Source organism: Podarcis pityusensis (assembly GCF_964106645.2).
Source record: "Podarcis pityusensis genome assembly, chromosome: 6".
NCBI lineage: Eukaryota > Metazoa > Chordata > Lepidosauria > Squamata > Lacertidae > Podarcis > Podarcis pityusensis.
In genome coordinates this window covers 70,436,451-70,463,223 of record NC_138030.1, presented here as the reverse complement: position 1 = coordinate 70,463,223, position 26,773 = coordinate 70,436,451, and the positions used below count along the sequence as shown (strand labels likewise).

The 26,773-nt window shown below is 41.5% G+C and overlaps 1 protein-coding gene across 1 annotated transcript in view; it reads left to right on the top strand.

The window, feature by feature from the left end:
* COL24A1 (collagen type XXIV alpha 1 chain) overlaps nucleotides 1-26,773 on the top strand; it is a 331,774-nt gene that overhangs the window by 239,578 nt on the left and 65,423 nt on the right. Inside the window, exons 21-25 of the mRNA XM_081008493.1 lie at nucleotides 1,683-1,736; nucleotides 11,095-11,148; nucleotides 11,959-12,003; nucleotides 14,244-14,297; nucleotides 16,010-16,054. Coding sequence (XP_080864619.1) covers nucleotides 1,683-1,736; nucleotides 11,095-11,148; nucleotides 11,959-12,003; nucleotides 14,244-14,297; nucleotides 16,010-16,054 — 252 coding nt within the window. The remainder of the gene's footprint in view (nucleotides 1-1,682; nucleotides 1,737-11,094; nucleotides 11,149-11,958; nucleotides 12,004-14,243; nucleotides 14,298-16,009; nucleotides 16,055-26,773) is intronic.

The following is a 26,773-nucleotide window of genomic DNA, read 5'->3' as shown; positions in this document are numbered from 1 at the left end:
ACAATAATCCACCAACAGCATACAAATCAATATGGCTAACCTGATCCAAAACACCCACCCACCTCACTCACACACGAAAACAAAGATCACCACAGCCAATCACAAGCAAACAATCACACCCTAGGCCAACCCCAACCTCTCTCACCACCAAAGGAACACAAGTGAACAACACAAGCAATGCTGACACCAAACTCTACATACATTAAACATAATAGAAACACCGCCACCCGACCCCACCCCTATCCATCTTCCCTCTCTCCACCCCCCTTTCTTTTTTCTTTCTTTTTTTTCCTTCTCCCCCTAATGCCTCAACAAATGAAACGGATTTGTAAAAATGTTACATGGGAAAAAAAACCGAGGCACTACACTTCTGTAAAACAAGAAAATCCTTAATAAAATATTTTTTAAAAAAACAAAAACAGCATTGGAGATAAGTTTGTTCCTCAAAGTAGTTCCTTCCTTTTACTTGTGCCTAAGGGACGCGGGTCGCGCTGTGGGTAAAACCTCAGTGCCTAGGACTTGCTGATCGTAAGGTCGGCGGTTCGAATCTCCGCGGCGGGGAGCTCCCGTCGTTCGGTCCCACTCCTGCCCACCTAGCAGTTCGAAAGCACCCCTAAGTGCAAGTAGATAAATAGGTACCGCTTTATAGCGGGAAGGTAAACGGCGTTTCCGTGTGCGGCGCTGGTGCTGGCTCGCCAGATGCCGCTTTGTCACGCTGGCCACGTGACCCGGAAGTGTCTCCGGACAGCGCTGGCCCCCGGCCTCTTGAGCAAGATGAGCGCGCAACCCTAGAGTCGGACACGACTGGCCCGTACGGGCAGGGGTACCTTTACCTTTAACCTGCCACAGGGGACGCAGGTGGCGCTGTGGGATAAACCACAGAGCCTAGGACTTGCCGATCAGAAGGTCGGCGGTTTGAATCCGCGCGACGGGGTGAGCTCCCGTTGCTCGGTCCCTGCTCCTGCCAACCTAGCAGTTCGAAAGCATGTCAGAGTGCAAGGAGATAAATAGGTACTGCTCTGGCGGGAAGGCAAATGGTGTTTCTGTGCTCTGTTCTGGTTCGCCAGAAGCGGCTTAGTCATGCTGGCCACATGACCCGGAAGCTGTATGCCAGCTCCCTTGGCCAGTAAAGCGAGATGAGCGCTGCAACCCCAGAGACATCCATGACCGGACCTAATGGTCAGGGGTCCCTTTACCTTTAACCTGCCACAGAACTTTACAAACTATTAAAAATGCAAAATCTACAGATTCTTTGAAGGAACATTTTCATTTCTCAAATTGTTATTTTCAATAGCTTTGCAAATGGCTCGCATAATGTGGCAGAGCAGTTAAGCGTTTAAAGTCGTTTTGAGTCTTTTGAGGTAGGTTGGTTTCTCTCTTGTAGCAAAATAGAAGAAACCATTACAATTATGGGCTGGGGAACAGAATGTGAAAAGATTTGCAGGGTGACTTTTACATTTCATAGGTATTTATGTCTAAGAGTGAATTGTTTGATATAAATTATGTTATCATCAGATAAATAAATAATATAATAAATAAATTATTGTATTAACTTGATCTAGAAAATGTGAAATTAGTAAAGTGTTTCTCGCATCACCCACACCAACATTTTCTCCATAGACCTGTTGGATTTTAGAACTGAATAAGCAGAATAAAAGCGTTATTTATTTCTTGATTTCTAGGGTTTTCCAGGGGATATTGGTGTTCCTGGTTTGAATGGCCCTGAAGGCCCAAAGGTAAGCATATGTGAAGTACTGTTGTAAGCTCTTTCAGAGTGCAGGATAATATCAGTATTCCTTGCTTAGAAAAAGTGTAACTTTTCTTTCTTTCTTTGAAGTCACTATCCATTTGCTTCAAATAACTTTTATTCAGAGGTCGGTCTCTGAGAAATCTTTTAGATCTTGACGTAGGTAAACTTGCTGCTCTTTAAAATACAATTGTATAGTTCTCTTTCAAAAGCACAGTAGAAGAAAATGGAAGAAAAATAGGCACAGCTGTTGGATCCTACCAGTTGGATGTATGAAGGAAGCAAGGGTAAAAAAATAGGCAGGAGTTTGTAGGAACAGATCCTGCCTCATTTGTTTTCACACTTCCCTTATCAAGGGATCCCTGAAGCCAGAAGGGAGACTCCATAGACTTTCTGATGCTGTTCTAGGCATGGTCAGTGTTCAGCTTACAACTGAGACTGTGAGTCTTTGGCTACCTAGTCATAGGCAGGGCTAGATCTCTTCATCATTCATGGATGATGAAGACAGCAGTAAGATGATTGTGCAAGGGAGCTATAAGCCTGAATCCTAAATTCTCTGATGCAGGTATTAGCATTTCCTAATCTACTGTTACCAATAATTTTGGACTCTAACTAAAACAGGCTGTCTAGAACAAGGGCAAGAATGTGGTTTCCCCAGCCATGATCTAGTATCCTTGCTTTGTGGCTGAATGACTAACACATTGAATCATAAACAGACAGCGCTATCAGAACTGTAACAGAGTTGGGTTCAGGTGACAAAACACCTTGTTCTCAGCAGCTTCTTCCTGCTTCTTCTTGGATAGGCTTCTGGAACACTGGATCCAGTGTGGATAGGGAAACCAAGGTAATGCTAGTTGTATCTTGATAAAGGTCAGTTGGGAGGGTCCAGTGGCACAGAGTCCACTAAATTTTGAGGGTACTCTCTGAAGCTGCCTCAAAGGGACTTTGAATTTTCAAGTGGTTGCAATCAAATGCCAAAAGATGAACTGAATGTATGGTGTCAGCATGCATGTGGACCACCTAGGCCATGGTGAAGAACAAGCTTTGCTGAAACAGAGTCAGCATGGATTATGCAAGGGCAAGTCCTGTCTTACGAACCTATGAGAGGTCTTCAGCAAGCATATAGAGAGAGGTGATCCGGTTGACATAGTGTGCTTGGAGTTTCAGGTACCTCACCAAAGACACCTGAGTAAGCTTAGCAGCCATGTAGTAAGAGGACAAGTCCTCTTGTGGATCAGGAATTGCTTAAGTAGCAGGAAGCAAACCGTAGGAATACTGTAAATGGACAGTTCTCTGAATGGAAGGATGCAAAAAAGTGGAGTACCCAAAGACCAGTGCTGTGGCCTATATTTTTTAACGATCTAGAGTTAGGAATGAGCAGTGACATGGCTACATTTGTTCATCATACTAAATTGTTCAGGGTCATTCAGACAAAAAGAGATTGTGAAGAGGTCCAAAAGGACCACTCCAAACTGAGTGGGCGGTCAAATGGCAAATGCAGTTCAGTATAAACAAGTGTGTAGTGATGTATGTTGGAGCAAAAATTTATTAACTTCACATGTATTCTAATGGGGTCTGAACTGGTGGTGACTTACCAGGAACAAGACTTTGGGGTCAAAGTGGACAGCTCAATGAAGATGTCGACTTAGTGTTCCACAGCTGTGAAAAATGCAAATTTCATGCTGGGGATCTTTAGGAACAGAATTAAAAATAAAACTGCCAATATCATAATGCTGTTAGGCAAAGCTATTGGTGTGACTGCATTTGGAATACTGTGTGGAGTTCTTGTCACTTCACATCCAAACTGATACTGTAGAGCTGGAGAAGATTCAGAAAAGGGCAACCCATGAGGAAAGGTTGCAGCATTTGGGACTTTTTTATTTTTCACTAAAGCTCATTGATATCCAATAAAGCTGAATGTTGGAAGATTTCATGACAGATTTTTAAAAAGGGACTTCTTCATGCAATGCTTGGTTAAACTATGGAGTTTGCTCCCACAGAAGGCAGTGATGTCCATCAACTTGGATGGCTTTAAAAGAGGTTTAGACAAAATCCATGGAGGAGAAGACTATCAGTGGCTATTACTTATGACAGCTATGGTCTGCCTCCATGATTTGCAGCTGTATGCTTCTGAATACCATTTGCTGGAAACCTCAGAAGAGAAGAGTGCTGCTCTTGTGCTGAGGTCTTGCTTGCAGGTTTCCCACAGGCATCTAGTTGGCCACTGTGAGAACAAGATGCTGGACTAGATGGGTCATTGGCCTGATCCAACAGGCTGGTCCTTATGACTTGCTTAGAAGTTGGCAGATGCTGCTTTAAAACATGGTCGCCATTGGTTGAAATTTTTGTATGACTACGTCCCAAGTTTCTGCTAGAACGCCTATCAACTCTAAATACGTCTTATGTAGACTATGACTTTCTCCCAAGCCCTAAGACCTAGAAAAAGCACCTCTCCTGCAGCAGCAACTTTGATTGCAATCATTGTCCAAGTCCAATGACACATGTTGATATTAATGTTGATGTTATGTCAACATTTCAGCCATTTATTTGGGTACAAATATCTGTGATCGGGAAGTATGTTCACATTTCTCCCTAGTAAAATATACTGTCACAACCCTCGCTGCTCTAGTTTATTGCTATTCACTCAGATCCCTGCCAAAATGCTGATTAGTTAGTTGGAAACTTCAAATGTTGTTTGCTATAATAATAACTTTTACGAAGAGACTTTATGGTCTCCATAGATTTTTTTGGCTCTTGTACACGAAGAGCTCAAACAGCCATCTCTAATCAGAGAAAATTGGTGTCTTACATTTGAGAGGAGCGTTAGACAAAATGGAAAAGCTTTTACACAGTCTATAAGACCAAGAGTCGAGGCCTACATGGCACTGGAAATGTTCAGCTTTAGCACTCCCAGCTGCTTTGTGCTGACTGCGGTTTTGAGGAGTTCCCTCTCTCTTTTATTTTTGGAAGAAAGCTTTGCTAAGCTTCTCTTTTCCTCATTCTTCTGTTTTTATGCTTCCACAGAAGTTAAACGTATGCTAGCTGCCAAGAAAGCATTACAGAACTTTTGTGTTAACACTAGTTTAAGATATCTGTGTTTCATACTGTCTGCAAACACTAGACTGGCTGGTTCGTTATTATTTTTTCTATTTCTTTTTCCAAATCCCTACAGTAATCAACCAATGTAATTCCCTGGTATATTTTAATTGTGTTGTTATGGACCATGATCTGAACATACAGTTCAGCTTGTAAACAACATTTTTCTTTTGACCTTTGGATGTGATCAACATCCAAACATCGTTGGAAGTATTTTCATTTCATTAGTTTTAGAAGAACCTATTGGTGGTTGATTTTGGTATGTGTGCTTTCCCTTGAGTTGTGTTTGCTGATGATATCTCTGGCCTCTCCATCACAAGAGCAGCTGACGTAAGGATGCTAATTGGTTAGATCAGGGGTCTGCAACCCACGGCTCCGGAGCCGCATGTGGCTCTTTTACACCTTTGCCGCGTCTCCGGGGCAGATACTAGCGAGGGGAGGAGGCACATTGTGCGCCCTGACACTCCCCACTGTGGCGGGCGCTGTACTGGCTGTGACGTCGCATGGGGGCGGTGCGTGCGTTGGTCACGCACCGTCCCGACGTCACCTTCCCGCCCGCTGTCAGATCGGAGGGCAGCGGCGCGCATGCTTTAAATGTCGCAATGGTTTTGCGGCTCCCAGTTTTTTTCCCTTCGGAAATGGGTCCAAGTGGCTCTTTTTGTCTTAAAGGTTGCAGACCCCTGGGTTAGATGAATCAATTAAAAACATTTTGAATATAAAGGTGCCTCCACAATTAACAGATTTAAGCAGATTTTATCTCAAGTGATTTTTTTCATAATTAATATTAATTACTATACTTAAAAAAACCTGCAGGTAGCAAATGCTATCTTCGAAGAGGCATTTCCTCCTATGTGTACTAAAAGTGGCAATGTGTCGTCTAAGGATCAAAGTATGTGCAACTTTAGCTGCATCCTCATCACAGCTCGTTTGGCCTTGGATGCCGCAACCCTCAGAACAAAGAGAGAATGTTCCCCCCCCCCCCCGTCTGAAGATTTATGCAAATTTAATAGATTGATAAATCAATTAATCGGCTCATATTGATATGATTAATGGACTACAAATTGTCTATTCCCTTATGAACCTGCACAATAACTTGGCTCAGGTTCTGAAGCCCTTCCTGTTGACTCTGACAAAAGTGCGCTTGGTGGGGATGTGGGAAACAGCATTTGCCATTATGGGCATCCAGTCCCATTTAACCACACACCCAAAATCAGAGTTTGTGATGGGGCAGAACACCAGAGCCACCCTTTCTGATGTTGGCATCTCTGTGACCAACCTGGACCGGAATGGGCAAGGCCATGGTGAGCTTGGGGCCACGTAGCTGTGCCAACAGCAGTACCAGATTGTTAGTCCTACTGGTGCAATTGTATGTCCCCGATCTTGCTGCCATCCTACTCCTGTCCCGTAAAGCAGTGTTGGGAGGGCAACTCCATGGCTGTGCCCACATGCATTGCCACTGCGCTTTCCACAAGCTGCTGAAAGGCAAGGCTGTCTTTTTTCCAATGTACACCTGGAAATATGCTTTTCTTTTCCACCTGAAAAGTTTATTGTAAGAGTAAGAACCGCCTGTCCTCAGAGAAGGCTGCCACTCAGGTTTCTACATGAGTCAGCGATCTGGACATAATAATATAATAATAATTTATTATTTATACCCCGCCCATCTGGCTGGGTTTCCCCAGCTACTCTGGCCGGCTTCCAACATAATATTAAAATACAATACAGTGGTACCTCAGGTTACATACGCTTCAGATTACATATGCTTCAGGTTACAGACTCTGCTAACCCAGAAATAGTACCTTGGGTTAAGAACTTTGCTTCAGGATGAGAACAGAAATCGTGCTCCTGCGGCAGCGGGAGGCCCCATTAGCTAAAGTGGTGCTTCAGGTTAAGAACAGTTTCAGGTTAAGAACGGACCTCCGGAACGAATTAAGTACTCAACCCAAGGTACCACTGTAGTCTATTAAACATTAAGAGCTTCCCTAAACAGACCTGCGTTCAGATGTCTTCTAAAAGTCTGCTAGTTGTTGTTCTCTTTGACGTCTGGTGGGAGGGCGTTCCACAGGGCGGGTGCCACTACTTAGAAGGCTCTCTGCCTGGTTCCCTGTAACTTGGCTTCTCACAGCAAGGGAACTGCCAGAAGGCCCTTGGCACTGGACCTCAGTGTCCGGGCAGAATGATGGGGGTGGAGACGCTCCTTCAGGTATACTGGACCGAGGCCGTTTAGGACATGGCTCCTGATTGAAAATGGGCAGGCCCAGAGCACTGACTCAGGCCAATGATGCAACATGCAGCCCCCTCTGGAGATATGTAATTTTATGTTTGAATGATCCAAGTATGCCCAATGCAGTGGTATCTACCTTCTAGCAGAGTTGGATTTAGAAGGTAGAAAGCCAATCTAGTATACATTCAGATAATCAGAGCAGGGCCTTTCATTCGTGGCTCACGGGAACCTTTAATTATTTAATTCATTTATGTCTTTCAGAGCACTTATTTGAGAATTAACTGCCACGCATGCTGTAAAATGGAAATAGCTGGTAGCTTCTTTCCATTACTTTCTGGTGTTTTGTTTGGACTGCTTACATGATATTAAGAACTTCACTAATCCTGTAAGAGAAAACTAATGGGGAAGTTACATAGCAATGTGAAGTATATATGACTCTTTGTAGACTCTCTAGATTCTTTCCTGGCATGTTTGATAAATCTCTGAAAGATCTTCACCTTCTTTTTTTAGTTGAAACTCCTATAAGGAATGGAAACTTCAGTTAATTATCCTGATAGTGTCTGGAAACACTTTTTGCAAACTGGATAAGTCATGTCTAAAGATCCGCAGTAGCAAAGAAAGTTGCTGCCCATCTGCATCACATTAATTAATTAATAGTGAAAAGTATATCGTGTTCGTTGACAGGCATGCGGGAAAGAAAACCAACAGCCGTTTAGTAATATTTATATTTCCCCAGTACAACGTCAATGTTTGAATGTGTTTTTTGGCCCTTTCCAAGAATTTTGGATCCGGTATGTGCCATTTCTGGCCCTCTTCAAGCCATTCAGAAATTATTTTAAAATTATGCTGAATGTAGAAGCAGAGGCTGCATTGTACAAACCACAGTCTAGCAGCTCTCATTGGCAATGTGGTTCATTAACTCAAAGGGTCACGTAGGACCTGAGGATCTGTTTATCCTTTTACCTACACCTTGCATGATTGGGTTTAATGTATGTTTGCAGGATCATTTGGTCCAAGAGGAATAAACTGGTAATCTACTGGACGGGTGGTTTAGCTGGGTCAGCAGGATAAAACATAGTCCAAGACCAGGGAGTATGGAGGGTTGGCTTGAGAGTGGTTCCAAGGAGAAAGAATGAAGTGGCAACAGAGGGAGGGCAGCCAAACTCCACTAGGCTGGAAACTGGAGATGTGTTCAATTAAAAAAAGAAGAAGTATATGCTGGCACCCATCTGTCTCAACAGACAGTTGAGGGTGCCTCCGGAGGAGAAGTTCACACTGTTGGAGAATCACAGCACTGTGGGCTGCAGAGACTGGTAACTTGTGACTGCTGCATCCCCCGTTGTTTTGGCTGCGTTAGCAACACTGAATAGACCTCTCTGGGGCACAAGCCTGGGCAGTGTGTCTGGAGGTCTTGTGTTGCCCAGACGACAAGCCCTCCCTCTGGGCCTAGCTGATGTGGTCCAAAGGAAAGTAGAGCAATACATTTTGCACCAAATTGGCTTCAGGAGTTGCCAGAAGGAGACGCCATCCAACTGTCTTAGGGACTCGACTCGGGATTCGTGTAGGGTTTACTCCTTAGCCTTTTCTGGAGAACTAAGATTTCCTGCAAGGGAGTGAGTATGGATTCTTCCTCAGGGTTTACTCCTGAACCCTTGCTTATGACTGAGTACAGTGGTACCTTGGGTTACATACACTTCAGGTTACAGACTCCATTAACCCAGAAATATTACCTCGGGTTAAGAGCTTTGCTTCAGGATGATAACAGAAATCGTGCTCCGGCGGCGCGGTGGCAGCAGGAGGCCCCATTAGCTAAAGTGGTTCTTCAGGTTAAGAACAGTTTCAGGTTAAGAACAGACCTCCAGAACGAATTAAGTACTTAACCCAAGGTACCACTGTATAGGCGCAAGGCAGCAGAGGTTTAGGATCAGAATTTTCACAGCCGTTATCACAATGGCTGTTGTTCCTAGATAATAACTGTTAAAATGGCGTTTAGACAACTGCCCTGCCTATGAAGAGAAGGACTGTGTCTCAGTGGCAGAGCAACTGCTTTGCATGCAGAAGGACTCTGGTTCAATCTCTGGCATCTCCATGTAGGGATGGGGATGTTCTCTGTCTGAAACTCTGGAGAGCCGCTGCCAATCAAGGTAGACAATACAGAACTAGACGGGCCAGCACCGCTCATGCCATCATTGTGTTTCTCAGTGAACATTCTTGGGTTTTAGGTGGTTCACTTTGCACAAGGGAGCAAGCAACGTGGTGTGCTAACAATTGGTTGAATTCAGTTCTAGCCTTATAAACGCTTCTTGAAATCACACATCTTCCTATCGTGAGAAATTTTTGGAAATGTAGCTTGATGAAGGAGGTTGTAAGCCAGTTACCATACTGAAAAATCACGTGAAAAACTGGTTGTAGTAATTACTGTTAGTGGTTTTAAAGTAGACTTCCCCTGTGGTGAATGCAGTTGACCACTTACTGAGTAGTAACTTAGTACAGTTATAGTTGTGCGTGTAATTATCTGAGCAGTTTTGTAACACCTGAACCCAATCAGAAATGTGTGAGGGTGGGACTTACCTCTGAATATATCCCTGAATATTAGGGTAACCCTGCAGAATAGTGGTGAAAGTGGCCAAGCTAAACATCTGGCCTCCATCTACAGCTTGGTCATGGTGTAATATGAAATGGCAAAGCTGTTGCCATTTACTGTACAAGCAGTAGTGCTTCACTAGATCCAGACATCCTCATAGTGCTGAACTTGTTCCTCAAGCCTTGTTTTCTATCCTGAAGTACCCCAGAAGAATATAACAATTTCCCCTTAAGAAGTCACATTATTGGCTATGCTATATTGCGATGTTGGATTATATAAAACAGCAGTTTCCAAATTGTACACAGGGGCACACTGGTCTACTCTGAGAGAAGTGATATGTTATATGAAGAACATTAATTAAGTAAGGCACCTGCAAGTACCCATCCCTGGAGGAGGAGGAGATTTGCATTTTTGCACGATTCAGTGCTCAGGGCTTTCCTGCTTACTGTCAGCCAAAGCTGGGGCTGGCAGACATGCCACATATCTACGTTTGGTGAAATCAGGCATCTAACTCAGTTACTTCTAATGCATCAAAAGAGGTTTCTTTCTCCTTGTGTCTCTGTATGATTAAGTGCTCCAGCCTTGCCTCATTCCTATACGTTTCTGCTGTAGCAGTACTTCCATATCTCCGGCAAGTATTACTAGATTGTTCAGCAGTTTGCAATGCACAAATGCAGCATAATTATCCAGGTTTAGAGGTAGCTGTCTCTTGCATCTCTGCATCTCTGGACTTGTCTCCTTTTGATCAGGACTTATGCTCAGAGCAGTTGCTTGCAGAAAACAACATGGAACAGGGTTTCTCCGGTAGTGGGTAACCATAGAGGGTGGATTGTTTGTGTATTATTTAAGTAGCGTTTTAATAACTAAAGGCATACAGAATATATAGCAAAGGCTATTTTATGAATCTTAAATCAGGCATACAACTGGATATTTTATGGTTGAATTGTGGTTGAGTAAGGCCAACTTTAAATAAATTGTGCAATGTACTCCTCTCATTCCAGGCTGTTAGTGAATTGATACTGCAGTCTTGTGGAGTTATCAATTTGATTGCTACAGCAAAACTGTTGGAGACCATTACCATGGAGCTATGTTTGTGTCCGAAACTCCTTTCCCCAGTTTCTTTCTCACCTAAAATAGGAAAATATGGATTCATTCAGATCAGTGCCTTCAGCAGGAAATGCTTATCAGCTTTCCCTCGCTATAACCAGTTAGTTTCCCACTGTAAGCTGCCTTGTTCTGCGCAACTGAAATGCATATGCAGATAATTGTATACATATTGTAGTTTTACTAAGAAATTCAAATGGTCACAAGTGTGCTTCCTAAGGAAACACTTAAAAGAATAAAATAGAGTGAAGTGTCTTAGCTTTTATGGCATCACGCTTTCTAGGTTGTCTAGACTAACATGCTCATTCATTAATCTAAATATTTTGTGTGTGTGTTCCTTAGGGATTTCTAGGTGACAGAGGACCTCCAGGACCACCAGGCCCCAAAGGTGTTGAGGTAAGAAAGCTTCATTGTTCCCTTAAATTCACACCATTTTTTTCTTGAAATTGGACTCCATTTTCACTAACGTGGTTGCTTTTGTTTGCAAAGATATTGACCTGTTTTGGCAGGTGTTGAATAGAAATTGTTGCACATCGCTGTGCTATTTATTTCTTTTGATTCCTATGCACTGTTTAAATGAGCTGAATCTGGCAGCTTGCAGATATACTGAAGAATTAAGTTTCACATTCTGAAGAAGAATGATCTGGATGCCTAAATAAATTGAACGAAGTTGTTGAGTGCATACATATTTTTTTCTTTGTAAGGTTAGTTTTAAGAGGTATTAAAGTTAAAAGATATTTCACTTGCTGTGGAGACAGTGGAGATATCTTAACATTGTGACCATCAGAAACACAGGTATAAGTAGCATCAACATAGGGTTTAATGAATATCTGTTTACCTTGGGAATTCCAGTAAATACAGCCAATCAGATACTTGGTGTGTGAATTCTAGATGGTGGGTGAGATACAGATTGAGAACCTATTGCCTTCTAAATGTTGTTTGACTACAACTTCCATCAACCCTAACAATTGGCCACTCTGGCTGGGGCTGATGGGAGTTGTAGTCCAACAACAACTGGAAGGCCACAGGCTTCCATCCATTCTGTTTCTAGATCTCTGACTGCTGGTTATTAATTATTATTTTTAACTCTTTCACGTTTAACTGCACACAGACCCATTTGGGTGTTTAAGAGAATAGTACACCATGTGCTTAAAATAAACAAGCATTCAAGAATGGAGAAGAATGGCTAACCTGTTTTTATTTCAGGGAGAAGAAGGACCTGCTGGACCTATTGGGGGAGCTGGACCAAGGGTAAGTAACTTCATATTTTAGAACTGCAGTGGAAGACCTGTTGAAAGTGAAATTCTCCAGCTGTTTGCCATTGTGGACTAGTGGACATGAGTTGGGTTTGTGTTTCTGTCACTGACTTTTTAGAGAGGTCACCCTGTGGCTAAGTGAATCAGTAGGGCATAGGAAACCCTTCCTCAGATCCCTGCTTGGTTGTGATGCTTGCTAGGTAGTCTTGGGCGTGAAACTCTCTCTTGACGTCCCTGCCTCATAGGGCTCTGAGAAGTTCAGATGAAAGCTGGGATGGAAACATAGTCAGTGTTGTCCAGTTTTCTGCTTCCATCAGTGACCTGCCAGGTGCCTCAGGGTCAAACTGCGTGATGCACTTACTGCACCGCATGCAGCTGTCTCTTTGTCTTTCTTAGATTAGTTACAGCCATGTCCCCCATTGTTACTGGATTGCAGTGTGCAGGGAGGGGAGGGTTATCCCTTTGCTGCTCAGCTGCGATCCTTCTGAAAATCACCCCCTCACACACCCTGTTTTATTTATATACTTCCATCTCATGAAACATCAGGGTGCCGTTCAACAACAGGCAAACACTAAAACATGAAAAAGCTTTTAAAACAATATTACGCCAAGAGGCCTAGAGAAGAGAAGAGGAAAAGAAAAGTAAAAAGAGAAGAGAAGAGAAGCTCTTATTGGCATCAAAGGTTACTTCCTTTTCTTCTTTTTTATAAAGACTCATCACCACTTTGGGGAGGCAATTTTAGGAGGCTGCAGTTGGGAAGAAGGGATAATCGTACCTTCTCTGTGTGTTTTGATCCCAACACATCAGGCATGACATGTAGTTTGACCCTCAGAGAAGCTCAGAGAAGTTGGGGATAATGGAAGCAGCCATCACTAGATGTTTGTTGCCACCATCTGGTCATCAAAGGTGTACTGCATCTGGATATGAAAGTTGCATTGAAATGGGAATGGTATTATTACAAGCAGCAGTGGTTCATGTTTTCTGCTGTTCGCCTTCCTGCCTCTTATCTGAGGGCCAAAGTTGACAGGACAGTATTCACATAACTTATCAATTGGTAGGTCCAGTTTAGATCTGCGACATGGGTAGGGCTTTATTCCTTTTCACCTCTCTGTGGTCCGGGCCGACACACATCAAATTTCTGTTTACCTTTAAACAACTCATTGCATAGTTGTTAACTGCATGAATGGTGTCACTTCTGGTTTGGCTCTGACAAGGCACCAGATGGAAAACAGTATGTAAAATGTCAAGGTTTATGAAAGCTGAATGATATCACTCTGTCTTGGTTCATCTGTTTTTATTTATTTGCTTTTTATTATTTTTTGAAAATATATGCTCTACCGAAATGTATATACACTTAATTAATTAAACAAGTTTTATATTCAAAATACAGTGCTTGTTTGCTTTTTCCTCTGAAAACCCAGGATAGATGTGGAGTTAAAAAAAAAAGAAGAGTCCCAAGCAAATGCTTTCACCAGTAATATAAAGGAATATATCCCCAGTTTAATCTCTTCTGCACATACAGCTTGCCGCAATCTCATAACGCTTTTTGCATCTGCTGATTAGACGTTTTTCTAGAGCTTGACAAGAAGGCACCTTTATAATATTTTTGGAACCTTGCTTGATGAGGACGCTAAACATGTTCCTCTGTTATCTAATGAGTTGGTATTAATGATGCAAATGCTGGAAATTCATTCTCTTAAAATTTGTCTGTGCACCTTTGATGGCAACAAATTTCCCATATTCCATTTCTTGTCTTTCACTGTAAGAACATCCCAAAATTCAGTATGATTTTAAGAAATAAATTCAATGAATTTTAAGGAACAAATTCAAGTTTTTATTATGTTTATTAATTTTTAATCCATTAAAATACTCTGCTAATACGACCTTTTTAAAAAAGTAATATTTGAGGTCCTTCTGCACGTTATTTGTTCTGTTCCCAAACCTGGCACACATCAAATTGCCCAGGTTGTTACTGTGTGTAATACAGCATATTCTGTGTTAGTTTAAGCTTCTTTTGTTCATATAAATACAAGAGCCTCTATATGTTCAATTTTCAATTCTAGCTAATCAACAGTGGCAAAGTTTAGCTAAGCATTGCTTTTACTGTGTCAGCGTAACTCAGCTCAGTCTATTGAAGCATGGACAGGTATTTTGTGTCAGGCATGATGCAACTCTGGTGCATTTCATGATTCCAAAGCCATTCAAAAGCAGAGGTTTTTCTTTATTTGAATGCAGGGAAAGCCTGGTCGAAAAGGTTATGCAGGTGAACAGGGACCAGAAGGCCTGAAGGTAGGGTTGACTTTTTTCTGAATTTACTGTTGTAAATATATATATATATATATATATATATATATATAGTATTTATTGTATAGCTAATACTAGGTTCACAGATGAAAACTGAAAGCTAGTAAAAATATATCAATTTTTATTTTTATTTATTGTTCCTTTTTTCAAAAAAATGAAACTCAAAGCGACTTACAAAAATGAGCATTCAGAACAAGGATAAATCAACCAAAAATTCCTTCTCTCTCTCCCCACTCTCTCTGATTCAACTTCACCCCAACATACCCAAGGGTGAGCAGAAGATTCCCACCTTCTCTTCTCCAGCAGCCTTTCCTATCTCCACCAACATTTTCAGTATGGTCCTTGATCCACCCGAGAGGCTTTTGGGGATGTTATGGGCACCTGAGAGAGAAGGTGATAGGAAATTTCCCTTCTGTGGCTCCAAGCCATAATCTCCAAGTGTGTAGGACTTTGTGCACATGTTGGCCACCCGTTCCCTGCCCATAAAACACACAGCAGTGCACACTCTTATAAAGAGAGTCCAAATGGTGAAGCAACCCATAATTAAGAGACCATAGTCAGCAGGAACAAATCATATAATCGTAGAATTGTTGAGTTGGAAGGGACCCCAAGGGTCATCACCAATCCAACCCACTGCAGTGCAGGAATCCTGCCCACAGATGTCCCTTTGTGTCACTCTAGCCCACCCCAGCAAGCTTAGGGTTGAGGGTTAATATGATGAAATGTTTAAGCAGAGGATTGTTTGTATTGCTTTGGCTGTCCCCAACCCAGGACTTCAAGGCAGGCAACCATTTGGCAATTATTCTACCCTATCCAGACCAGCAAACCACTATCTAGACCACTTTGAGTAAAAAGAACTTACACTGCTTCTCAAAAATATACAGGCTTGGTCTGTGGCAGGTGTCTAGGAGAAGAACATATCGATGCCCACAGGAGATGCCATTGTAGATCTGACCTGGTGCATTGATCGTGTACTTTAAAAAAAAAAAAGGTGTCCCTAGACATGGTGGAACATAGGTAGGGGGAAATCTGCCCAATACACTTGGTTTTTTAGTGGTTTATGGGTCATCAAAATTACCTCTGCTTGAACCTGGAATGTAGTTGGGAGTCAGGTTGGGAATGATGGGCAGTCTGCTCCTTATGACCCACTCCTTCAAGAGGCAAGTCATTTTGCACCAGCTGAAGCCTCTGAATGTCTCTGAAAGCTTCCCCACAAATGACCTTACAGTTTTACCTGGAATAGGTATATTGAAGGTGCACATAGGCCTGTTTGTGAGTAGCATCTGGTGTGGTACAGTGTGTGTTCGTTCACCTGTGGGCCATGGAAGATGGAGTGAAAAGGCCTCCTGCCAAGTGCACAATTGCATCAGTTTTTGAGTAACGTGTATGCATTACTTCTTCCTGAACTAATCAGCCTCATCCGACAAATAATCAATGAATATATTGTGCTTTTAAAAAAGGGCTCTGGCCAAGCAACATTATTACAAAATGCAAAATATAGCCAATTTATTTTAGCATGGCAAATTTGTAAAGATGAGTAGTACTGGAAAGGCAAAAAAAAATATTCTGTTCATTGATAAACTGCCTCGGGGAGAGGAAATGCACTAAGCTGTTAGAGGTAAGTAGGGATTGAAAACTTCCTCTCTGTTAAAATGAAATTGTGTGCTAAATTACTAAATCAATTTTTAAATTCACAGGGAGAAACAGGAGATCAAGGAATTATTGGGAAAACTGGTGAAACAGTAAGGATAAATTTATGTTTTATTCACAATATGGTATATTTTGTAATGATAGCCAGTGATTTGGAATGGGAAAGCTTACAACTTATGGTAAATAGTGGTGCTGGGGGCAGGGGAAGAACTTGGAATGGGGCTGCAGTTTTCAGTGGCATCCCAACGCCAAGTATATTGTTCCACCCTCAGCAAAAAAGTAAACTTTATCCATAGATTAATATTAATAATTTTGTTATTTATACCCCCGCCCATCTGGCTGGTTTTCCCCAGCCACTCTGGGCAGCTTACAGCATATCGAATAACATAATAAAACATCAAACATTAAAAACTTCCCGATACAGGGCTGCCTTCAGATATCTTCTAAATGATAAATTCAACCTTCAGCACAGCTGCTTCTGTTGAGATGCTTATTTATCTTTGGGCTGCTCCAAAGTTTGAGCAGGCTGGGTTCCAAATGAAGAAGAAAAAAAGGAATTAACTTGTGTCTAGATTTTAGCATATACTATCTAATTAACTAGGGACGCGGGTGGCGCTGTGGGTAAAACCTCAGTGCCTAGGACTTGCTGATCGCAAGGTCGGCGGTTCGAATCCCCGCGGCGGGGTGAGCTCCCGTCGTTCGGTCCCAGCTCCTGCCCACCTAGCAGTTCGAAAGCACCCCTAAGTGCAAGTAGATAAATAGGTACCGCTTTATAGCGGGAAGGTAAACGGCGTTTCAGTGCGCTGCGCTGGTGCTGGCTCGCCAGAGCAGCTTCGTCACGCTGGCCACGTGACCCGGAAGTGTCTTCGGACAGCGCTGGCTCCCGGCCTCTTAAGCGAGATGAGCACGCAACCCCAGAGTCGGTCACGACTGGCCCGTACGGGCAGGGGTACCTTTACTTTTTATCTAATTAACTATCTGAAATAGGTTTGCATATAGCCTATCAGATAAGCATTCACTTACATTGGTTGCTTTGATTGCAATGCAAATAGCAGCTTGGGAAGAGCAATTTTCTTCTGTTTTCTTCAGAAGTGTTACAGTCCTGCTCCCAATCTGCTGCATTCTCAGTAATTATCAGCCCCTCTCAGGAGCTGCTATTTGCGTTTTTAAAAACCTGCATGTTACATGCAAAGATGCATGCAATATCACATTAATTTGGTCTGTATAAAATGGTACAAAGGTGCTCACTGTTGTTATTAGGACCTCCTTGACATCTTTTCACAGAATCTATGGGATCACTTTCTTTCAATAGTTGACCTACAAACCTAACTTAGTTGTAGACATGCTTTAATTCACCTTTATGGTGTCCATAAACAATATCAGTTTTCTTGTTCCCAGCAACTCCTACTTAGGGCCCTCAGATCCCCGTAACGGTTTCTTACTTCAGATTCTTCCTGGTTCAGCCAAGGGCTGAAGTTTGAAAGGAACCAGGGCCGTCTTGCCCATAGGCACTAGGGGTGCGGGGCACTCGGGCGCCGGGCTCTCAGGGACACCAGGCTGAGAGTTGAGTCCGGGGAAGAGCCCGCCCATCGGTTGGAGAGCCGCAACAGGCTCTTCTGCTGTGGGCGGCTGCACTGCTAGTTCAGGGGCGACCAAGCCAGTGAGACGCTGAGGCTGCCGGCTGGCTCCGCCCTCCTGCATGCCTGGGATTGGGTAACCGGGGGGGGGGGCACCGGGCGGATCTTTGCACCCCTGCGCCGCGTATTCTCTGGAAGGAACACAAAACAGAATAATTAGTACTGACTATGTGTAATGTGCCTTCTCCACTGAGGGGAAGGAGCTTGTAATTCTCTGGGGACACAAATAGGAAAAAAAGAAAGAAAGAAAGAAAGAAAGAAAGAAAGAAAGAAAGAGAGAGAGAGAAAGAAAGAAAGAAAGAAAGAAAGAAAGAAAGAAAAAGAAAGAAAGAAAGAAAGAAAGAAAGAAAGAAAGAAAGAAAGAAAGTCTTGATTAATTTAAGATTGGGTGGGTATGCTGATTATAGATGCTATTCTGCATTAGCTTTGGTATTGGGGTTTGGAAATAATTAGATCATATTGCATCTTGCTACTCAAGATGAATATCATTATTTGCTCACATTCACTCTATTTCTTCCTTTGTCCACCATAGTGGGCTCTAATGCTATAACTCAGAGAAAAGCAAAATCAAACACATGGGTGCTAGACATGCACAGAGTTTCAACTAAACCAAGCTTCTTGATAACAGTGTGAAAATGTAGCTTCAAGTGTGGTGCAAAGGAATTCCTTTTTTTATAAATAAAACAAAAACTTAAGAGCATGGCCATGTGCACACAATGAAGTTTACTGGAATTTGGATTTTTTTTTCAAGTTGCCGTTGGTGCGTATGTTTTCCCATAAATAATTTTTAGGGCAATGCCTATATTTCATATGCAATAAAGAGGAGATCTAGTTATAAACTCCAAAAATGTTAACACAAGACACTACTAAACATGTTCATCTGCTGGGGCACAAATTTTGCATTGGAGCTAATAAAATATGGAGAAAAGTATTTTAGATGGCATGCCTTGCAATACTTTGAAACAGATGTTGGAGAATATCACCACAAGTGAAATAAATTTTGGAATAGTGGTTATACACACACACACACACACACACACACACACATTATCATTTCATTCTTCAAAATATTGGCAGACATTCATCTCTGCTTCTTATAAAGGCATAGGTAAATATTATTGCCCTTCATTTTACAAATCAAGAATCTGAGGTGGACATTAACCAAGATGAACAGGGGAGGTCCAATCCAAAATACCAATATGGCATACTATCTGGAAAGAATTAGGGAGAAACGTTCATGGATTCATTGGTATTCTTCTGTAAGAAACTGTATGCCTTGCAATATAAAGCAAAACTGGGTTAAAGTTTAGCATCTGGTCTGAGCCTTTTTATTGAATCCACTGTAATTAAATTTTACGGATATTTTGTAAAGGTAATCCCAAAGATGTCTCTTGGCCTAGTGGAACTACTGAGCTTTTTTAAAAAAAACAGCTGTCTGTGTTGCATCTCACTCTGTGGCATTTCGGCATTTCCTTGAGCTATGTTGTGTAGCCTATGTCGGTGACTGCAGTTTCCTGGAGCTTTAAAAATAATTCTATGGTGGTTGTTCACAAGGTTCTTAAACTGTGATTCCATATATGACTCAGGGACAATCTGGGACCCCATCTTCCGGGGCTGCACTCCCATGTGAGTCACATGACCCATGCGAGATTGTGGCCCTCCAAAAGCACTTGGGGGGGCACAGTGGCCAAAAGCATTTGTTTCGGGGCACCATGTGAGATCACAGCGCTGAAAAAGTGCGGGGGGGGGGGGGAGATTGTGGCCAGAAATTGTGTGAGAGCACCGTGCCCAAAATGGCTGCCATGCTCTCACAATAAAAAATGGAATCAGGACAGCTGAGGCATATGATTCATGTGCATGAACTGATTGACAGCTATCTCCCAGGTGCTGATGACAAGATTAATCTTGCTAAAATTTGAGAATTTTTCAACAGAATTGAATGTGAAAGTATAACTAAATGAATTGTTTGTTGTTGTTTAGTCATTTAGTCGTGTCCGACTCTTTGTGACCCCATGGACCAGAGCACGCCAGGCACTCCTGTCTTCCACTGCCTCCCGCAGTTTGGTCAATCTCATCCTGGTAGCTTTGAGAACACTATCCAACCATCTCGTCCTCTGTCGTCCCCTTCTCCTTGTGCCCTCCATCTTTCCCAACATCAGGGTATTTTCCAGGGAGTCTCATGAGGTGGCCAAAGTATTGGAGCCTCAGCTTCAGGATCTGTCCTTCCAGTGAGCACCCAGGGCTGATTTCCTTAAGAATGGATAGGTTTGATCTTCTTGCAGTCCATGGGACTCTCAAGAGTCTCCTCCAGCACCATAATTCAAAAGCATCAATTCTTCGGCGATCAGCCTCCTTTATGGTCCAGCTTTTACTTCCATGGGTTTCTACTGGGAAAACCAGTTTACTATACGGACTTTTGTTGGCAAGGTGATGTCTCTACTTTTGAATTGTTTAGTTGAGTCTTAAATGTTTGTGCTCTCCTACTAGAGACAAAATAATAGTCATCCCCTTAGGAACACGTAGACACTAATACAGAATATTGGAACAGTGGTTCGTAGGATGAAATACAAAGAGAGAGGGATAACTCACTTTAAAATAGAATCCCTGGTTATTTGCTTCCAAACCACAGATATATTTGTGTAACCTTTGGCCCTACTTGCAAATAAGTATTATGTACAGAAGCGGCCTTAATTCCCTCTAAAAATATTATCGATATTGTATACAATGTATGTCAAATGTATTGTTTGTTTGGTTTCTTTTCATGAAACAAAGCTGTATTTACACAATTAAATATATAACCAGACGTATATTTATTGTAAAAACTCATCTTGCAACCTTACTTCATTAGAAATGATCAAATAAATAAACAGTACATTTGGCCTATATGATGCAGTAGCCAAAAAAGAAAAAATGCTTTAAAAAAACAAAAGTAGGAGTAGTGGACTATGGTGAGTTGTGTACATAGCACTTAATTGTAAATTTGAACCAAATGTTGCAATTACTGAATTTAAGGAATATTTTTTGAGGTAGATGATAACATAGAATAGTAATGGAAAGAACTTTTTGGCTTTGGTTCAGTATTATCATAAGTGCATAAACTTGACAAATCCACGGACCTGAACAACTGAGCCTCCTCATTCTGTTTACAGCCCTCCTGGCCAAATTCTGTACCAGGTGCAGCTTCTAGACCAAGGGTAGACTGAAATAGTATATATGGATTTTGAAATACTTTTTTGGCTTTTATAAGTGATGCATGCATGAATGTGGATGGTATCTATAGTCCCATTGATAATTGGAGATTATTAGGTCATAATTTTCCCACAGTCTGAACATTTTTTTATCCTACATTCATGTATTGTTGGAAACACAGAGTTCCAAACTGCCCTCCTCTTTATGCAGAAAATACCGCTGCTGGTGGTACTCTACTTAGGAATAATAATAATAATAATAATAATAATAATAATAATATATTATTATTATTATTTCTACCCCACCCATCTGGCTGGATTTCCCCAGCCACTCTGGGCAGCTTCCAACAGAAAGTTAAAAATACATTAAAACATCAGTCATTAAAAACTTCCCTAAACAGGGCTGCCTTCAGATGTCCTCTAAATGTCATATAGTTGTTTATTTCTTTGACATTTGATGGGAGGGTGTTCCACAGGGCAGGCACCACTACTGAGAAGGGCCTCTGCCTGGTTCCCTGTAACTTCACTTCTTGCTGTGATGGAACCGCCAGAAGGCCCTCGGCGCTGGACCTCAGAGTCCAGGTTGGACGATGGGGTGGAGATGCTACTTCAGGTATACAGGAATAGTTATACATTTGATTAGAAGATAAATGTATTTAATGCTCCTTATTTGGATTTATGAGTATGAGCAATACTCACAAAAGTGATAAAAACTTGATAACAATCTCAATCAGTTTATTACGGTCATAGACCAGTTTAAATCTGATAACAGTTTCGCCTGTTAAATTATATCTGAGTTCTAGATGGTCCATTGTTGATGACACTTTTTAAACAATCTATATCCATCTTGTTTAGAAGTTCTAGCAAGGATGTGTGTAGAAACACACATATATGGTAATAAAAATTCCTGAAGCAATCTAGACAATATGCTCTAAAGCTGTCCAACAACGTCCTCATTACAGGTGGGGAGAATGATCAGATTGATAGCTCTAATGTCTGGGGTTTTTTCCCCTGTTACTTGTACAATTCTTTGTTATGCAGGATCTCCATGTACCCTTGGCAAACATCAGTTTATTTATATTCCACATTTCCACAATGGTGGCTTACAACATACCAAACAAACAATAATGAACAAAAAAGATACACACATTAAGAACAATTAGAAATAATCATAATGTCAATGAATACAGAAAATCCACACAGAAACAATGGAAATAAGCTAACCAAATTTAACATCTTAAAACTCAACAAGAGAGAGAACAATAGCCAACAAGGAAATAAAATTAGCACATACAAAATAGATGTTGGTTACTGGGGAAACCCAGCCAGATGGGCGGGGTATAAATAACTATTATTATTATTATTATTATTATTATTATTATTATTATTGTTCCTACAGGAATAGCATTAAATGTGTGCACAGTTACCTCTCTCTGGTTTTTCCAGAGTGAAAGGGCATCAAGGACGCTTTATAAAATCTGATGTGCTGAAAATCATGACACTTTTGAAGCAGCAGAGAAAAGTTGCAGAAAATTCTACAGGAATAACGGGAATGCCTTGCTATAATGGGATTTTAACAGGCACAGCTGGCCATAGTTCTTTCCTGTTTGAAGGCTACCCATGTAAGTTGTGTTTGCCACAGTTATTGCTTACAATGACTCTGCAGACACTTCCAAGCAAGCCAGTATCTTGGTTCCCCCCTCCCTGCATTGTTGTTGTGAGCCTTGGAATGCAACAGGCTTTTTTATATAAGGGGAAGCTAATTTGTTTAAGATCCTTATTAGATCCATGACTTTGACAGAATAGAATTTAAAACCTGAAGTCGAATTCTGCAGCTTTCCCTGGCTGGTAAGATTAGCCACCTCTTACAGAATCAGCAGATCCCTTTAGACAGCATTTGATTAATTTAATGAGAACTAAAGGAGTTCAGCCAGAGCAGATTTACAATGCTGATGAGACAAAGTGTTTTTTGGGTTGGTTTTTTTGGGTGGTTTTTTTTTTTTTTGGAAAGCGATGCCAAGAAAAACATTGGCTTCAGCTACTGAGAAAATTGCCCCTGGATTAGAGGGAGAAAAGTCTCAACTGTGCTGGCATGCACAGTTGAGTTTCAGATTTTTAAATTACTAGCTGGCAAAACTTTGAAACCACATTGTATTACGCACAGACGCATGTAACCTGTCTTGTCCATCGCTGAGCATAATCCACTGCATGAATGGCTTTAGACGTTTGAAAAAGATGATTGAAAGATGACATTCTTTCACACATGAAAACTAATGTGACCTACAAAAGCGTTATGTTTCTTGGCTGCCATTATTACTTGGAAACATGACTCATTGCCAAGGGGCGGAGGAAACACCCTCTGAATATTTGATTTATATGGATGTGGGTTCCTCGCAGAGAAGCCCAATATAAAATTCAGTCTGTAGACAGTCAGACCAGGATAGAAAATGTCAGCAGCTGACCAAAGGACCATAAACAGTGCCAGAATGTTGAGCTGTTGTCAGAAGGGCAACTAAGAATGTTCATGGGAGCATATGAAGCTTCCTATTGGTCTATCCAGCCCAGTACTGCCTGTTCTGATTTGCTCTTTCAAGCCTGAAGCAGTGGCCCTTGCTAACCCAGTGAGTTCTTTAAACTGGAGATAAAACCCAGGATCAACCCTGGGATCTTTTGCATTCAAAGCATGTGGTCCGATGTTATAGTATGGGATACCACCAATGCAAAACTGTATTTAAATACATATGTCTGTTGGTAGACAGGTATTCATTACAAGTATATGTTTCATGTTCTAGCAACAAACACACAGAGGGTAACCAAAACAATGTATGGGAGTTCTGCTAGAAATGATATGCCTGGATGAGCTATTACAGGCTCACATTTAAGAAAAAGCATAGCCAATATTTTTTGTATAGACCTGCCTGCTTGGAAGCTTTGCACTTAACTGCCTCGTTGCTAAACTTGTTTTAGGCCTTGAGGATACCTAATTTATCTAGGAGAGAAAATCATAATTGCCTATGCCCAAAATTAAAGGGAAAATTGAAATTGCTTTAAATGATTGAGGACTTGAAGATGCTGAGTAGAACAAATTCTTCAAACTTTGTAGAAATGCCTCAGGTTTGGAGATAAGGAGCCAAAAAACAGAAGACAAGGCAATAAATCTGCAATATGATCGCAGAAGAACTGGACTGCTAATGTTTCATTAGCACAAGATGTAACTATCTCAGCCAGTTTTCAAAATTAACATCTGTGTTGCAAGAGCTGTGAGTTTGTAGCATCACAAGGGTCAAAAGTCTCTGAGCCATGCTTTCCAAGGTAACTCACAACAGGAAAAAAGAATTGTAACAAAACACATAGGTGCAGTTCAAATGTGTGGCCTTGTGGTTGAGCACATACCCGTCTATTTGCATCATCTGGAGGAGGAGACAGGAAGCATCTGTTTCCTGGTTTAAACTAACCACAGTTTGTTATGTCTGAACCAGGATCTGTGGTTAGTTTAAACTACAGTTTATCCGAACTAGCCAGGATCACATACCACAGTGTATCTTGATTTGTTTAAAGAAACAGGTTAAACCCAGAAGCAAATGCTGGTGACGTCTGCCAGAGAAATGGGGTGATTGCTTGACCTAAAGCTTGATCCTGTCCATTTGCCATATTTCAGTGTTCTGTCCAAATGACATTACATCAGAAACGGGCCTCAACAAATTAAATTTACAATTAAAGCAGCAGGAGCAAATCCAATTTAAAACAGAAGACATTTTTTTATTTTTTTAATCTCATTAAATGGCTGGAAAAGCAACTGCTTTTTTAGCTGACCTTTAAATGCCATCAAAGAGCGTGCTAATGACGCGGATAAGAGAAAGGCGTTCCTCAGACTTGGAACAACTAAGCAGGCCTTGGCTTCACCATCACCTCACCTCAGAACACCAACAAAGAACTGGGCAAGTTTGGGTGAGAATAGGCAATCCTTCAGGTGCCCTGAGCCCAGACCATTTAAGATTTATAGGGGAAAATCAGCACTTTGATCCGTGCCTGAATAGTAAGTGGTAGTCTATGATGATTTATTTCAATACTGAAGGTGGCGGGAGAAACTGGAGGAAATGACACTGAGGGAATTAAGCCTAGAGAGCTATATAATTTCTATGTATTAAGTGCCATGTGTTAATTCCTATGGTTGCTCCAGAAATTCAGCCGCTCCTCACTTGGAGTGCCTTTCAGGGCTCCTAAAACACTTCCTTGCGGGAGAGGCAAGCTTTTATGAACTCTCCCTGAGCAACTCACAGCCTTATTTGGATCAGAGCAATACCTGGATTAGAGATGGGTGCATTGCTTCCACAAACCCCTTTCTTCTCCCTGCCAGCCCCCAAAGCACCCTTTCCTTCTTTTCCCTTCCTGTAGCTGTTTCCAGGGATTGTGGCAGCAACAGCAGAAAAGAAGACAAAGAAGTTCTTTTTTCCTTCCTCATCCCAGTTCTCAACTATTGCTACTACCAAACAAGAACAAAATAAACCAGGAATCCCCACTCCTCCCCCCCCCCCAAAAAAATATCTTAGTTGTTTGTGTTTGGGGAGACTTGAACCATCTTTTCATTTGCTTAGGTTGGCTCTGGAATGAAATGAGAATCCCTGCTTGAGAATCCTTGGCTAATCCTATATTATTTCAAATGCACATTTGAAATGTGGACGCCGCGTGGTTCATCTTGCAAAATGTACTTAACTCAGCGGTGGGTTAACGACACAGGTTTTTACCCTGACTCACGAACCTTTGATTTGCTACCCGGTTAAGATTTCACAAGTCAGAAATGTTAACACAAACATCAACCAGACTCAATTCTTTGGGAACTTTTAGAAGGAAAACACACCTTTATAATCATATTCCCAACGTGAGTGAGTTTCTGTGGATCCTGGTGCTCCTGCCATAACATTCTTAGTACTTCAGCTAAGTGGCAGGAAATTGAGTTTGAAGTATGAAGGTGAGGCATCAACCCAAAGACCACACACAAAAATTCCGGTTTGCTAGTCTGATGGAGTGAAGCAGCTCTTACTCTGTGAATTGAGTATTGGGTTTGGTTATAACTCAGTGCCAAATGAACCATGTTCCATCCTGGTTTTGTTAGGTCTGGAAAACTCTACTATCTTAAGATGAAATGCTTGTGGCAAATAGCTACTTTACACAGAAGTACGACCTATAGTTTGCTTACTCTCTATAAATTCTGTATATGACTGCTACCTTAATGGGGTTTGTTGGGGTGGGCACTCACATGCATGTGCATTCTTGTGTATTTAAATTTAAAGCAGGCCAATGAGGACTGAGCATGACCAGGAGCCATGAAATGTACCATGGGGTGTTGGAAAAGGAAAAACGGAATGGGGCAACAGTATGGGATGATTGGAATGCCCTTCTTTGAGAGAATGGGTGACCAGAACTCTGAATAGGAGGAAAGATATACTGCAGTATTTTGTTACAGGCCTCACTAGTAGTTTCATAGGTAGCGATTACAAAAGACTTCAGCTCTTCTTTTGAAAACAATAGGCTGGACAACAGATAAGGAGACTCAAATTATATCCAAATTGTACTGTACTGTACTACTGTGAGTTTTTATCCATATAGGAAAAGCACGGTACATATCACAAATCCCCTGTGAAACATCAGTTTCAACAACAACAACAAATTAAAGTTCCTATAAACGAACAGTTGTTCCTGATTCATTGATTCCATCTGGAATGATGAAATGTACTAGTCTCTCCAGAATAGTTGTGTGTTGCAATTCTTCAAATTTGATAGCTCTCCTTTTATAGGAAAATTACGTCTTGTGCTTCAGTATACAGAACAAGCTGTCTGAAATACTTTTATAACTCCACTGCCTCAAGGAAATCTGTGTTTCTTTTTCTTTTACCAAAAAAAGAAAAGAAAAGTTATCAGGGTTCTGTTACATATGTCCTTAATTCCATGCTAGTCATTTTCTCTAGAATTACCATCTGTTCACTTA